Here is a 17,062-nt window from a genome sequence, read left to right as displayed (position 1 = left end):
TCAATAACATGTTAGCTATTATTTAAATATCAACAATCATTGTTCCTTATAATTACAGTTTCATATTTACAAAATCACATCATAGGATACACTATTAACCCTTTGCACTCGGATGTCGAGTGTGACTTGACACGGTTAGCAAAAATTATAGAGATGAAAATTACTCTTTGAATGTATCAATAATTTGAAATATAAAAAAAATCCAAATAAATAAATTTGTATAAAAAGAAACTCCAGTTTTTTATTCTACTGCTGTACTTTGTAAAATCTGGGGTATTAAAAAAATTAAATCCCGAGTAGAATAAAGGAATTGAGAAAAAAGCGAGTACAAAGGGTAAATAAAAAGGGCAAAATGTTTACGAGAGTCTATTCTGTGCGCAGCAACATTGAGATAACTGGAGATTAAAATAAGACGCGATTCTTGATGATACGCAACATGATCTCAGTGAGATCAAGCAAAGGGAGGCAGTAGTTAGGTCAGCTCTCCTTCAAGTTCCGTGTAGCACCTCTTTTGGTCCCAGTTTTTCTAGATGCAAGTGCACCATTTGTAAGATCCAAGAAGGCAGGATGTCTAGCTGTATTGTGAGCCACATTTCTCGAAATCTTATGTAAAGGAAGACTATTTGTTGCTTCATGTGGCTGCTATGCTGTTGGGTTAATGAGGCCACAGTAATGGGTCCAAATCATACAAAGGCTGACTGGCTTCTCTTGATTACTACCTAGAAAACAAGGCTGCTCGCTTGTTACTTAGAGAACGACCAATCTGAGCTTAGTTATCCTTACTGCTCAAATACGGCAACCTTTCATCTATCTCAGGAATGCTGCACAAAAAGTAAAATAAAAAGGAACAGGTATACTAGTGAGATGTAAAATAGATCATAAATTGAAAAATATTTTTGGTAAATTTGCTCGACATTTAGAAGGAAAATGATACAAATGCATTTTTTGTGTGCCCAGGAAAGTAACACAGGATCAATTTTTGAATTCATGTTTATAAAACTCAGGTCATTGTTAATGCACTTGTGTATTGGTTTATGACCATTTTTAAATTCTCATATACATAGTAGAAAATGTAATGTGGTGATCAGAGAGGAAGACTAAGATGAATGATTAGAACACAAGACAGTGGAGTGCAATAGGAACTAGGCATAAATATTAAAATGACTTTAGTCCCCACTAATTCTCTCTGAACATCAGCTTCTGGCTTTCTGTTCTGAGCATCTGTGCAACAACTTCCAGCTATTGCAGAACAAGAACATACAGTAGTATGTTGAGCTGTGATGCTCAGGTCTATGATTTTACAGAGTTAATGGACAAGAATTATTATTGGCCATGATGCATAAGATCTTGAAAACTATAGTTTCATATATTTTGTCTGATTTTTTAGTTGATACAGGCAGGTGGGGAAATCAGTTCCTTTTATTCCATCTTGGCCAGAAGTAGAAGTCAACAAATGACAATTTGAATAAATGTTTAACCATATAATAAGAGTCATAAATTCAAAAAGTACGAGGAGAAAAAGAAGGAAAGCAAATAAAGAAATGTAAACAACTAAGGGGCTTATTGTTCTTATGTAGAAAGAAGTCCTAAAGTAGAGAGCACAAAGTTGGTTGGGGTGGCTCCATAACACCACTGGCTGCTCCCATCTTTTTCTCAACCATCTACAAAACATCTGTTGCATGGTAGTTGCAAACCCATTGCAACTCCATGTCCAGCATGCCTACATTCCAAGAAGGAGTAACAAATGACGAGAAACAAGATGTTTGTATAATCCAAATGTGTAAGTTAAAAAACAAACACAAAAAAGCCTGGGTTTCTATTAATAGCTAGTGATTTATGCTTATAATCTTATTGGCCAGAATTATATCACATGGCCATCCCTAGCTGTAAGGGAAGCTGGAAAATACAGAAATATAGTTTTTGAACTAGGGAATATTGCTGCTCCAAATAAAAGTGGGTTCTGAAAGAATGAATAGGATATCTTGTGATACTATTTAGTAGTAGTCTGACACAACTACTCAAAGTATTTTTCAATCATGTCAAAATTATCTTAGTTTATCAACTTGGGAGACAGAAGAAGGGTAATGATTAGAAATAACAATTGAAACCTAATTTCAGTTTCTAATATTCTCTATTAGAAAATTTAAGATCAATGGATGAACTCTTAACAGGAGAAATGTGTGTATATCATATAAACTTCATATACATATAATAAGTTATAGAGTTACAAGTATTATACCAAATAAAGTATTTTAGGACTTTTAGGTAAGCCAAATAATAGTTAATTCAATGAGGTCTAAAACAAACTATTTATTCCTGCTTTAACATTCAAATAACTTAATGTTAAGCAAACTACTTTCTATGTGCTAGGCACTAACAAAAACCTATTGAAATATGTACTATTATCTCCATCTTGTAGTTAAGAAATTGTAAATTCCAAATTTAAGAATTATATAAATTCTAAGTCCACCTGTCAAAAATGGAAAGTTTTAAATAGCAGTAAATCTTTAATTTTAACATTATCTGGTAAATAAGAGGCCTTACATGAATACTATCCAGCAGTTTAATAAATGAACAAAAAAGATACGATGGGACTGTATTATGTGATGGAAAATACAGCATGGCATTGAGGTTAAGAGCATAGACTGGATTTGAACTCTAATGCTGCCACTTACTAGCTGTATAATCCTTGGAAAATTACCTAACATACTCAAATTAACACATTAATTTCCCTATTTGAAAATGGGGATAATAATACCTTCTCATATATTTGCAGGGAGAACACTAAATTGGTGTTAGTAAAACATTTAGGACAGTGACTGGTACATAGTAAGAACTACATTATCTACCACTAGGTAACAAATGAGTCCAAATTTTAGTACTTTAAAACAACAAAAATGAATGTTCTCACATTTTCCATGGGTGAGGAATCTGGAAGTCACTTAGCTGATGAATGGTTATGGCTTAAGGACTCTCATGAGGTGGCATTCAAATTGTCAACTGTGGCTGTCTCATCTAAAGCCTTGACAAGGGCTGGGAGTTTCATTTCAAGGCAGTTCTCTCACATACCTGGGAAGTGGTGCTTCCTGTCAGCAGGGGTACCTGTTTGCCTCCATGTGGCCTCTCCTTTTCTGGGAACCTTTTTCTTCACCTGTATTTTCCAGCATAATAGCCTGGCCTTCTTTTTGTGGCAGCTGGGCTTCAAGAGAGGGAGACAGCCAGCAAGAGGGCACATGCAAGACAGAAGCTTGTGTTTTTTAAACCTAACTTTAGAAGTGACAGCCCAGCACTTCTGCCATATTCTGTTCATTAGCAGTGAGTCATTAAATCGTGGCCAAATTCAAGAGGATTATACAAGGAAGTGAATATCACAAATAGGGATCATTGAGAGCAACATTAGGAACTGTGTTATTTGTTAAATAAAATAAATATGGAAGTATCACTGTATTTCCTCACATATTCAAGTACTTGCAAGGGAGTCAAGTTCACCATCTTTATCTAAGGGTTCACCTTAAAAGACTATACTAACAAAATGTTTCTTTAAAAAACAAAAACAATTATATTGAAGTTTTTGGTCCAAAAACTAATATTTTATTAGAAAAGTATAAGGTATTAACCACCCGCTAAAGGATTACATTAGCCTGATAGGCAGGTATGCAGGATTATTTATTAACTAGCTAGATTAGCTTAGTTTAGTTTAGCTCTTGACTCCATTATGGTCAGATGCCATGAAATGGGCTTCGGAATGCTGGAGATAGTGTTCATATCATATAATAACCATCTCTTCTAAATTAGGAAAGTAAGTGGAGAGTATATAAGCAATCCCAGAGACAGGATGCAGGGAAATGTACACTTCTGGAACTAGGCTACAGCTACTGAGGTCAACTGCCATAAGCATCAAATTAGCTTTATCCTTCCTTTCCTATTTATAGATCTTAAAAATGTACTCCAGCCTAGTCCTGAATGGAAAATAAAGTACACAATTTAAAAAACAAACTGCAAAATGGTTATTTATTTACACCAAAACATGAATTACCTGCATACACACAAATATAAGAGGCACAATCTTTTATGCACAATAACCGTAATATTTAGTCCATGTTACACATAGTAGTTATCTGTTAAGTCAGTGGTTTGAGTGGAAACAGTACATCAAAACATTCCTAATACAAAATAAATTACTCACTTACATGTTCTAATCACACAAGACACTTAATATTTTAAAAGTTACTTCAAAAAACACTAGCTAAATGTACAACTAAAGTATACTGTTTGTCTTATGAAAAATGACTTCAGATTGTTATTCATAAATGATCCCTTTTAGGGTGCATTCTTATCTTTTAAATAAATGAACTACATTGATTTCAAGACTATATACAGCCCCCTAAAATGATTGAGAACAGACATTCCTTCATTTTGTTACAGGCGTAACTATACTAAAGAATACGCTAAACTATTGCCCCCAAATTCCAACACTGCCATTCTATTTCTCAGATAGAGTCAAATTATTTAAATTCCAATATGAGAAATAGCTTAGTATGAGATTAGCTGCCTGCCCTGTTTTGTAAATTGTTTCCTTAAAAAATCATTAACAGATTACTAGGTTGTCTTGAACTATCTCAAATATTTGAGAAATTCAAGCTTTGTAAAAAAAAAATTTTAAATGGTTTAGGTTAAAGCTGATACTATATGTGGAGATAAATTGAACACTTTTCTCTTAAAGACCTTCATAAAAAGAATTTTTCAGTGTTAAAATCTATTAAAGATTTATATAAAGTCCAAGAGAGTACTTGGAATATTTTCATACTGCAGTGAAGGATACATCTTTGGCATTTCTTCATTAGTTCTAAAATAAAACATATTAATGCACATTTTATATTTTTCTATTTACCTACTACACACATTTCTCTACACAAAAGTATTTGATTGAAATTTGTGTGTTAACAGCAATTTCACTGGTAAGAAACATTTTTTTCAATCAAAAAATATTAACATTCAGCCTTTTTGCTGAGAAGCTAAAAAGTTTTGATGTTGTTGAAATAAATTTGCTTAGTGATCCCCTTTTCAGTGATTGGAAATTCAACATCCTTTTAAATTCAACAATGGCAAACACCCTTTATATTAACAAAAATGTTGATCAGGATAAAATTTTTGAGTAATAATATGAAGGATTCTTCTATTAAGGAAAAAATATATATAAATATATCTTCAAATAAAATGAGTATCATAGAAATCGAACAGCTATATTTTCTTCCTTGGTCCCTGTGGCTTTTAAGAAAATAAACAAACAAAACAAAACATACAACTCAAATGTTGATTTACGGAAACCTTCCCACAGTGCCTTCCCCACATTACTTCTAGCATTCACAAACATTTTATTTTCATTGCATACTGACCTGATGGCTGAAAATGTCCAAGTATAATTATTTTAAAATAATATAAGACAATAATAGGGTTTTTACAATTGAACACATTTTCCTTATTTAAACTAAATATGAGAAAAAATTTCAGTGAAACTGAATCAAATACCATATGATAGCTCAAATGCATGCTGTATTTCCTAGCTAGGGCTTACTAAAAATATAAACAAAAAAAACAAAAAGGTAAAACAAATACAGTAGGTAATTAATGCTGTTTAGTAATGTCTGAAAAGGTCTTGGATAACAAAAAATGAGATAGTAATGATGGCTTTATTGTCACATTAAAACATTTTAAAAATGCAATTAATAATTTCCTATTGTTTTCTAACCATCAAAATCATAGAAATCCACAGAATGATACATAAGAGATGAAGGAACTAGAATGTAAATTAAGTATTTCTACTATCTGGTATTGAAACATTTAAATAAACCTGTACCTGTTTTAGAAAGAAAATAAATTGATTTAGTAAATACATAAAAAACCTAGCAAATGCAGATTATGAGAATATGACACACAACATACTGAATTTGTGGAAGTAAAATTTGTCAGATAATGTGGCAGTTATTGAATATTATGTATGCAGCTTATATTAATAACATGGCTATCTCCCAGCCAATGTAAATATCTGACACCAATACTGTCCTTCAAGTAGAGTTCAAATTAATAGTTACATGTGATAACCAAGTAAGGAAATTACCAGCTCCTGCTAATACAATTTAGTAAGAACTGGGAATCTTATAATTGGCACTATTTAATGTTTACAGAATAAAATGTTAAGCGCCTATGGTTATCTACTTCCAGAATCCAGGAAATATACTCACTTATACTCCTGTAAGAGAGTTTTATCTCAATTCTTTCATTTTAGAAGTATTTGTTGGAATGGGATCTTTCCAAAATCAAATAGGATCAATCTGGTCACATATAATCCTAAAATAAAATGCTATGTAAAATATTCCTATATCTAAATGTAGGTAAATCTGTTCTTTTTTGGAGGAAGTAGTCTGATAAAGGGGAAAAGATCATCAGACAAGATCACAAATTATCATCATTCCTCCAGGATTCAGTTGAAGTTGGTTTTTTGTAAATGCTTATTGGGAATTTCTAAAGCACTAACTTGGAGAGGCCAAGAGCCTCCATCAATCCCTGCTTGGATAGCCACTCCGGTTACCACTGCTAGGTCAGGGTCTACAGACGTGTTGGGATCCTTTCCAAAGAACTCCTGAATGACTTGGCGGATTCGAGGTATACGAGTAGAGCCCCCAACTAAAACCACTTCATCAATCTCAGTCTTTTCCAGGTGGCCTTCTTTCAATACTTGCTGAATGGGGACAAGTATCTTCTGGAAGAGATCTTCATTAAGGGTATCAAAGAGCTTCCGTGATATTTCTGTTTCAAATAAAACCTGACTTTCTCCACTTTTCTTTTCAATAAGGCCAGGTCCAAACCCACTGTTCACATGGTGGCCATCTGCTGGGGAAAGTCTGTCTTTTGGCAGTTCAGGGTCACTACTCTGAGGTTCCTTCCTGTTGTTTTCCTCCACCGTTAGTAATACTGATAACTGAGCAGACTGATGAAGAGTCAGATTTAATTTGACCATTTCCACAGCTTGTCTTAATCTGTGGATTTCCTCTTTCCTAGAGGGAATGAAGCCATATGCTTGATAGATTTGTTTATACAAGTATTGAAGCAATCTTTGATTGAAGTCCTGTCCTCCAAGTTTATTGTTTCCTAATTAAAAAAAAAGTTTATATTGTATTTATGCATATATATATGTATGTATATATACGTGTGTATGTATGCATAAAATTTATATTCTGGGAATAACAAATCCCTTGTTTAAGGTAGTATTAAGATTTTAGGAAACGGGCATGCTATCTCATGCCAGTAATCCCAGCACTTTGGGAAGCCGAGACAGGAGGACTGCTTGAGCCAGGAGTTCAAGACCAGCCTGGGAAACAGAGTGAGACTCTGCCTCTGTAAAAAATTTTAAAAATTAGCCAGGTATGATGGTATGTGCTTATAGTCCTGTCTATTCGAGAGGCTGAGGCAGAAAAACTGCTTTAGCCTAAGAGTTCGAGGCTGTAGTGAGCTATGATTGTGTCATTGTTCTTCAGCCCGGGTGATAGCATGAGACTCTATCTTAAAATAAGGAGAAAAAATTTTATATAAAGATGAATTAAAAATAACTGGGTTAAAAAATTTTAACCCAAATACATACTATTGAATAAGCAGTGCGTATATCACAGTTAAAATTTTTAAATGATATGAAATATCTCTTAATGATATAAAATAATTTTACAGAAAATAGAGACTGAGAACACAAATTGGCCTGTAAGTAGCTATTTAAAATACTAAAAGTCATTCTCAACAGAAGTGCATTCTATACTTAAAAAGTAGGCATTTCATCTTTTTATTCTTTCACCCTTTAGCTTGCATGATTAAGAACTGAAAAGTAGAATGATTTCAGGCCAGGCACAGTGCCTCACACCTATAATCCCAGCACTTTGGGAGGCTGAGGCAGGAGGATCACTTGAGGCCAGGAGTCAAGACCAGCCTAGGCAATACAGTGAGATCCCATCTCTACAAAAAACAGACATAATTAGCTGGGCATGGTGGCACATGCCTGTAGTTCCAGCTACTCTGGAGGCTGAGGAAGGCTTGAGCCCAGTTTGAGGCTGCAGTGAGCTATAATTGTGCCACTGCACTCCAGCCTGGGCAACAGAGTCAGATTCTGTCTCTAAAAAAAAAAAAAAAAAGTAAAAGAAAAAGAAAAATTACTTCAAAGGAAAAAAATAATGTAATAAAAATCCCCAGCATTTAGCTTAGTTTGAAAGCTTCTAGATAAAACAAAGCAAAATGCAGAGGTTAGGACACACTATAACTTACATCTCAACTTTTCAAACAGGTTTAATTCTGTAACCTAAAACAAAAACCTTTAAAAAAGAGTTAGAATGCAAAGCCTATCATTTCCTAGGAAACACTAAAATTAGATTTTCTAAAGACATTTACTTTACAAAACATAATATCAAACGAAATACATTGATCACTGTTCATTTTAAAGCAATTTTTCTTCTTTCTGTTTCCTTCCTTCACCATCACCAGGAAAAGTCCTATCAGCTCAGTGAGCTGTAACTGGCAATGTATTTATTTGACTTACAGGATGGCCAGTCATTTTTTGAGACTTAACTTTTTGCGGTAAATGTACAAAAGCAGTGGTATAAAATTACACACATATATACACACACACACATACACACACACATGCCAAAATGAAGTCAAAGAATTATAGAAACAAAATGTACTACATATTAAATATGTTAAGGAAAGCACTGCCTGAACCTCTTTAAACTCTCCTTGTATTTTTCTTACCAGACATTGCTCGGGTTAGAAACATTCCTCCTTGTTTATTCAGTAATGACACATCTAGAGTTCCTCCGCCCAAGTCTATCACCAAGACATGGAAGACATCAGCCTTGTGGAGACCATAGGCCATAGCTGCCGCCGTGGGTTCATTTATTACTCTCAAGATCTTCAATCCTGTAAGATTGGTTGAAGGGAAGAATAACTCTTGAGAGGATGCTATTAACAAATCCCTTTCTACTCAACCTCATAGTATATGTTTGTATCTTCTATGACATGAACTACACTGAGTAATAATGACAGCAGTCACAAACCCAAGAGAAATATGAAACAGAAACAATAAGTATAGGATCTTCTAAACGGTACCATTAAAAATATTTTGAAAGAAGATTACAATATAAAGAAATAAAAGCCCAGGTTCAGTGGAATAAGTTACTTTGTTCTTTATTAATTAATACTTAATTTTCAACCAATCTCTCAGCCTTTTCTAATAGTCACATGCTACTTCAGAATATATGAACATTAATAGATGAACATCATATTAATATAATATTAATATTATACATAATATATTAAAATATATTATGTATAATATAATATTAATATTAACATTAATATATGAACATTATATTAATCATGATATATTATAAACTAATGAGATAAGCTTATTCTGTTAAAGGCAAAATATCAGGTTTCCTGGAACAAAATTCATGTTTCAAACTAACTGCCATATACTTAATGAGTGGTCTGGGAAGTAATATAGCATTATATATCAGGAGCCATAGTAACATTCAAATTCTAAAGAATGCTTCCAAAGATCATAACACCCTTCCCTTTAGCTCTCTGACTTTATCATTCACTCTACTCTGGCCAGACTGGCCAACTTCCTATCCTCTTAGACACCAGCAAATTCCCATTTTATGGCTGCTGTACTGGCCATTTCTTCTCCCTGCAACCCACTTTCTCCATCAGTCTACATGGCTAATCACCTTACTTCCTTCAAATATGCTTAAATGTCACTTTCTCAATGAGGCCTACCTGACCATCTTATTTAAAACCTACAATCCTCAAACCCCTGACTACCACCAGCAATCCCGACCCCTTATTATGTTCTCTTTTATCATAGCATGTTACTTTCTGATATATCCTGTACCAAATGGTACTCAAGAAGAAGTGATTTTACCTTCAGGAGACATTTGGCAATATATAGAGGTATCTTTGATTGTCACCATCACAACTTGGTTACGGAGGATGCTGCGAGGACCTAATGAGTAGAGGCTAGGGATGCTCCTAAATAGTCTGTAGTGCACAGGACAGTCCCCCACAACAAAGAATTATCTAGCCCAAAATATCAGTATTACTGAGCGTGAAAAATTCTGTTTAAATTTATCTTTTCTGTTTATTCTATGTTTCCCTCCAATAGAACACAAGGTCCATGAAAATAAAAATTTATTAATTTGTTTACCAAGGCACTCAATATTTGTTGAATGGGGCTAAATGAATTCTCTTCTACCTCCAATTTTTTTTAAAACATTAGATTATCTATCTTAATATTAAAGAAAGCTTAGAAGAAAAACACCTCACTGTTAACATTTGTCCATGTTTTCTTTTAGCCTTTGCCATGTACCTATCTGACTGGTTCTGGTTATATACACATTTTACATTGTGCTACACAGCTTGCCTAATTATCATTTATAAACCTATATAAAAATAAATCCAATTTACCCACCATAAAGTTTATGTGCCTGTAGTTAGGTGGTCTAGACAGTAATAAATCTTACTACAGAAGATTTTGAACCTAACAATTTTTTTTTTTTTTAAATAAGGATCTTATGGGGGTATAAGCATTTTGGTTATGTGAAATGCGTTTGCCTCGCCCAAGCCAGAGCTACAAGTGTATCCTCCCCCTATACAGTGTACTCCATTTCCACTAACTGTTCAACTTAACAAAATTTTGAGAACAATGCAAGTTAGGCAAGGGAGCTGTTACCTGCAAGGTTAGCAGCTTCAATTGTTGAATTTCTCTGTTTCAGATCAAATTCTGCTGGCACAGAAATGACAGCATTGGCAACTGGCATTCCAAGATACTCCTCTGCCATTTCCTTTAACTTCAACAACAGTCGAGAGCCAACATATTCTGGGGAAACGGTGATGGTCTCGTTACTTGTCACAGAAAATTCAACCATTCCATTTTTGTTTAAAACCTACAAATAGGATTTGACAAAAAAAGAAAAGTGTAAAAGTTATGTACGTATATACATATTGGGCTTATTCAATAAAAATTTGCCTTTACCTTTATAAAATTAAATTTATATGTAATCTATCCAGTACATTCACCAAGATTAGAATTCATTAAATGTTACACTTCAAAGTAAAATGAATCCACACTACCATTTTCAATAACAGCAGAACAAAATTCATCACTAAGCACATAACTAGAACAGAGAAGATTCTCAATATATATTTGTTAAATGAAAGAATGAATGACAAATAACAGTTGTTCAATCATGTATGTAACTCAGGATCTTTTCTCTTTTTCCAATTTACTTGTTTCTAAAAGTAATGGATAATTGAAAGAATTTTCTAGTACACATCAACAAGAATAATTTTAGTACTTTATTATGTTCTTATCTAAGAATCAAATATCATCTACATCCTTATTTCCATGAAAACATGTGTTGTGCATTAGTTCATTATCCCTGATAATGTATGTATACATTTTAAAAAACTAGATCAACTCTTAAATATCCTTTTTACCAACAGATCGCATTAATGTCAATAGTAAAGAAAATTAATCTGTTCTAAAAAATTATAAGAATTTTTCCCCATTCTAGACCTCATAAATAGGTTTCAATCAAAAAAATATGAACTTTAAAAAAGCATTTCACCAGTCTGGAAAAAATATAAATGAGTTAGAGAGACGCTACTAACATGACATACAAACACATCAGAACCATCACAGCCCACATGAAACAGAAACAACAACAAAAAAATGAGATCACTTAGAAACTTAAAACAAAATAGCTTTTGGATCAATAAGTAATGCACCCAAAGCTGTAATTTAGAGAAAATTTATAGCTAGAGATGATTTTATCATTACATAAAGATTAGAAATCAGTAAAGAAAACCCCCCCAAAGCTAAAAAAACAAAACAACAACAACAACAACAAAAAAAAAACAAAGTAATAAACCTAAGAAACGCAGGGAGCAAATTTCTTTCTCCTTTGAAAATGTATAAAAATTTGAGAATTTTTATGGATAGGGTTATTCAGTAAGCAGCACTGATATAACTGTCTAACTATTTTTAAATTAATTCATTTAGAATCTCACTTTATATCTTACAAGAAAAACCCTACATGGAAAAAAGGTCTAAATGTTTAAAAGAAAAAAATTAGCAAAACCCAAGCCAACAATATTGACATAAAAGGAGAGAAAAAAAACAAAAACAAGTGTATAGGATGGGAAAGGTCACAGTAAACACCATAAGATTCTAAAACCAATTTAAAAAAATTATTAAGAGATCATTTTACCACATAAAAATTTAAAACCTTGATAGCTCAAAAATAAAATACGTATCAGTTAAAAAAACAGTAAGGGAAAAATAACAAAAACGTATAACAAAGGTATTTTACAGTCATTAAGAGAAAGATGCCAAAAGAAAATAGGACGAGGAATGAAAAATGCATCACTAAAGAAAAATAAAATACTCATTAATTTCTACAAAATCTGATTTCACTAGAAATCAAAGGAATGAAAATTAATACAAGATATTGCTTTTCACTAGTCTAACTGGCAAAGATTAAAAAGTAATCTAGTGAAGATATAGGCACAACTTGGCAATATAAATCAAAAGCCTTAAAAAACATATACACATTTGATCTAGCAATTCTACTTCTAGAATTCAAGTTAGGAAAATTTCTGAGATGTGTACAAAGATATATGTATAAGAATATTCCCCAAACCTCCAACATTGGTGAAAAACAGGGAAAAAAAGATATAATGATAGAGACTTGTCAATTAAATAATGGAATAGTCATTCCAGGAGATCATTAAAAATATGATGTGAAACTATTAACTAATTTTCCATGGCATATTGTTCAGTTTCAAATAAATGATAAAATAGCATACCTGGTATGATCTCTTTTATGTATACATATATGTACCCATACACACACAGAATATCTATGTATCTATATGTATAGTATATGGGGCTTCATCAACCTTCCTACCTCCTTGAAAGAGCTAACCAGACACTGTGAGGATGGGAGAGCAAAAACACAGTAAAACCTTAAGTTCTTGATAACATTGTGGAGTTGTGAATTAACTCCCAGAGCTGCTGTGAAATTTCTTGTTATGTGTGATAATTTAACTTCCATGTAGATTAAGTTAGTTGACATAGAATGTTTTGTAATATGAAGCCAAAGCATTAATTTAAACAATACACTAATATTAAAATAGATTTTAGATTAATCACTTACCTTAAATGGGTATCTACCAATTTCAGCCTCCAGCTCCTCGGGGGTAAAAATCTTGCCTATGAATCTCTTGGCATCATATATTGTGTTTTGAGGATTTGAATCTGCTAGCTCTAAGCTTTCATATCCCACATAAACATCACTGTCAGTAAAAGACACCATGCTGGGTATGCTGATATGCCCATTTTCATCTGGAATCACCTTTACTTTTCCTGTACCAGGAAAAAACACCCCTACGGAACAATAGGTGGTGCCAAGGTCAATACCAAGCACTTTAGGAGTAGGCAGGGGTAAATACTGTTGTGCCAAATAGCCAGCCAACAGGAGAGTCAAAACGGCTGATCCTGAAACACAGGAAAATTAAAAGATATATTTCAACAAACTAGTACAGTATGTTAAATTACTATAGCAGAGTTCCTTTAATCACTCTTTGAAACAAGACTAAAAACACAAATCTCAAAATGTTTTTTATAGAATAACATTTCTGACACTAAGTTTTTCATAATTAAAATTAGTTATAATACAAGTAAAAATGAAGTAATGACAAAGAAACCCCACAAAACTCTGTATGTTTGTGTAGTTCATTAATGGGTGAAAAAAGGGATAAAATGTAAAAATATTTTGATGATTGTGCTGATGCTGACAGGAAACACACCATTCATCTGGAGTAAAAGCTAGATATAATCCAATTTTATTGATCAACTGATATTTAGAACTTATGGCTTTGTAAATAGCTTAATTATCATTAATAAAAATAAACTCATTATTACTGTTTACACAACAAAAAATTTGTTATTGTAAGGCTAAAACTCTTCATTTTTGTATTGTATCTCCTTTTCCCTTTCAAAAGGATTAAACAGGTAAATTGTATAAAATAATTTTGAAAATTGCTTAGGTATTAAACTATCATTTCATAACAGAACACAATTAACTTTTTATGTATTTAAGTATGAACCAAGGACATCTTCCTTGACGAGGTAATAATTAGGGAAGAAGCAGCACAAAATATATGCGAGCTCCTTGCAGACCAGTTTTGTTCACTGTTGTATCTCCCACGCCAGGAATAGCAGATGCTCAACAAATCTTAAGAAAAAAAACGATTTGGAACAAATGACACACAAACTGTAAACACAAGTGAAGAAAGATGCCACTATGAATTTTAGAATTAATCTCCTATTTGGTTTTGGGAGGCTGTGTTATACACCTGTCTCTACTCATGTTACATATGATCCAAAATGTAAATCTGTAGAACTTTGTGTTACTAGTTGTTAGCTCAGCTTCATCAACACACAACTCAAAGATATGAAACCAAGTGCCCGTACCACTTTTCTCTTGCACCTACGGACAAAATTTCAGAAGTGCTTCATCACCTTCTAGGCAACGAAAGAGTAATTCCCAGGCCCATATGGTAGGAAGAGCATCGAGCTACACACCAAAGAGGCCTGAATCCCTCCAAATAGCATCCCGTGAGTTTACAGCTCCAGATGCTGCTGCTGCTCCACCCCCTTCCTCCACAAAGGGGTCCTGGAGATGCTCATTCTTACAGCCTTTCAAAGGCCCCAATTCACCCAGCAATTCAAATCGAGGTTCTGTACAAAGAACGCTTCCCTAAGCTCGCCGTCCCACGGATGTTCGCAACTGGTCACCGCTGGCCCTACCTTGGCCTAGTTGGGCCTAGAGGCGGCCCCAACCCCACCGGCTCCAAACAGCCAGAAATCGCCTCTAAGTCACCTTTCCAACTCCCTCCTCTGCGCCGACACGATCCAGGAAGTGAGACAACCACCCCCGCCCAAGCGGCCTCCTCAGACCGCCTCGACGCCGCCGACAATAACAAGGACCCCCGGGCACTAACCTAAGATCGTCATCTCTCCGGCCATCACAGTCCCACCGAACAGGCTTGCGATGACTGTACCAGACGTGAGGCCACGCCCCCACGCCGCCCGGCATTCCCGCCGCCCGCTGGGAAATGTAGTTCCGCTTTCTCCGATGCAGCGGGAGAAGCTACTGCTCCAACCAGAGCAAGGACTTCATCTACCACCAGGTCTCGGGGCGGAGAGTCTCCATTCAACCGCTGCCTGTGACGACCAATCCGCCCGCCCACGCACGGACTGCTGAACCAATCAGACTGAGGTGGAGGAGAGCCACGGAGAAGGAATGGCGTTTATAATCAAACCTAGCTCGAGGTAAAAAATACGCCATTTCTTTAGCCCCGCCCCACCGCTTTCCTTCTGGGAAATGTAGTTCGGGCTTGCTTTCCCCCGCGGAAGGGAATGAGAGGGAGGGTGAAAGGCGTTAGTTATTGTTCTCTTGGACAAGTCTCTAATCAGACCCAGGGTTCGAGCCTTTGTTCTTTCGTTCTTCTTCCTTTTAAAGCGTGTTTGTTTGCTGGAGATCAAGGTTCAAGATGGAGTTCCTCTGGTCCCCACCTCCCTGTCCCCCAACCTCCCACTCCTCCTGGGTGGAAGGGCCCTTCCCGCGGTGCGGGGGGCAAAGAAAGGTCGGGTCCTCTCATCCCAGTGGCAACGAACAGCCCTAAAACTACAGAAAGATCCTCACTCTTCTGTTTTTTGTTTTTGTTTGTATTTTATTTATTATTTTATTTATTTTGGTTAAATGAATTCAAGCATTCTGTGGTCAGTGCGATTTATGTAAAACAGCAGGGACCCATTTTCTCCATTGCTAACACTTAAGTGGGCCATTAAATACAAACAAAACAAAAACAAAACCCTTTCTTTTGAATTAAGTCTTAAGTGGCCAGAATTGCCCTTGCTGAGCAACTCCTATACCATGTAGTGGCCATTAGGAAACGTATGAAATGTCTTTCAGGTTCTAGTCTGTAATAGGATTTTTCTCCTATCTTGGACACTGCTAGTACTTAATGGCACCTTCTGAGAGTGGCTTTGTCATTATAGCTCTTAAAGTTCACAAGACCTAAGAGGCTGGAGAACTGAATCTATTTCCTCACCTTAGACAGAAATCCAACAATGCCTGTTGATGAGAGGTTAGCCAGCTGTGGGAGTAAATTGCTACTTTCTAGCTGATTTAAAAATATAGATGTAAATGTTGATTATTGAAACTGAATCATGGCTAATGGGGATTCATTATAATATTCTCTGTACTTTTGTGTACTTTTTAAGTCTTTCATAATGTGAGGTATAAAAGATGTGTGTCTATAATTGCTATTCAGCAAGATTCTTATGAAGAATGCATAATTCAAGCACTCATTTCTTGAATATTAGGTGTAATGGGCTGGATTATTCCAGGCAGAGGAAACAGAATACCAAGAGCATAAAAGCATAAGATTATCTGTCCCACATACTGGAAACTGCTGGATTATAAAGCATGAGGTAGAAGTCTGAGACATGAGAGTAGAGACTTAAATCAAATTAAGAGGATTAGTCATTTGTGGCAGGCACTGATTACTGCCATTCTCCCTGTTAACCACCCCTTTCTCCTTGCTCGTAGGATCCTAATATGTTCAAGAAGTAGGTAGAGATTACATGATCTCAGAGTGGAAGGCCTTTGATATAGGGGAAGAATTATAAAATTGATCTAAACAGAATGTTTTCTATTTCTGCCTTAATAAGTTACCACAAATTTATTGTCTTGAACAAACACAAATCTATTATTTTATAGTTCTGTATATTAGATATCTGGTACGTTATGATAGGACTAAAATCAAGTTGTTGGCAGAGCTGTGTTCTTTCTCGGAGGTCCTAAAGGATATTTTTTTTTACTACTAAATAGAGTTGTTGGTAGAATTTATGTCCTTGCAATGGAGGGATTGAGGTCTCCATTTTCTTGCT

General features: G+C 34.8%; 1 protein-coding gene across 1 annotated transcript; it reads right to left on the bottom strand.

Moving 5' to 3' along the window:
- Positions 1 to 3,983: 3,983 nt before the first annotated feature.
- On the bottom strand, positions 3,984 to 15,273 carry HSPA13 (heat shock protein family A (Hsp70) member 13). The gene is made up of 5 exons (XM_012786023.2): positions 15,109 to 15,273; positions 13,260 to 13,600; positions 10,772 to 10,985; positions 8,791 to 8,958; positions 3,984 to 7,149 (listed from the first exon to the last, which is right to left on the bottom strand). The coding sequence occupies exons 1-5, from the start codon at positions 15,131 to 15,133 to the stop codon at positions 6,482 to 6,484; spliced, it is 1,416 nt and encodes a 471-aa protein (XP_012641477.1). The 5' UTR covers positions 15,134 to 15,273; the 3' UTR covers positions 3,984 to 6,481.
- Between the last annotated feature and the right edge of the window lie 1,789 nt (positions 15,274 to 17,062).

The sequence above is a fragment of the Microcebus murinus genome, chromosome 1, assembly GCF_040939455.1.
Source record: "Microcebus murinus isolate Inina chromosome 1, M.murinus_Inina_mat1.0, whole genome shotgun sequence".
NCBI classification, from domain to species: Eukaryota; Metazoa; Chordata; class Mammalia; order Primates; family Cheirogaleidae; genus Microcebus; species Microcebus murinus.
Note: the sequence above shows the minus strand (reverse complement) of the source record. Positions and strands in the feature narration are given on the sequence as shown.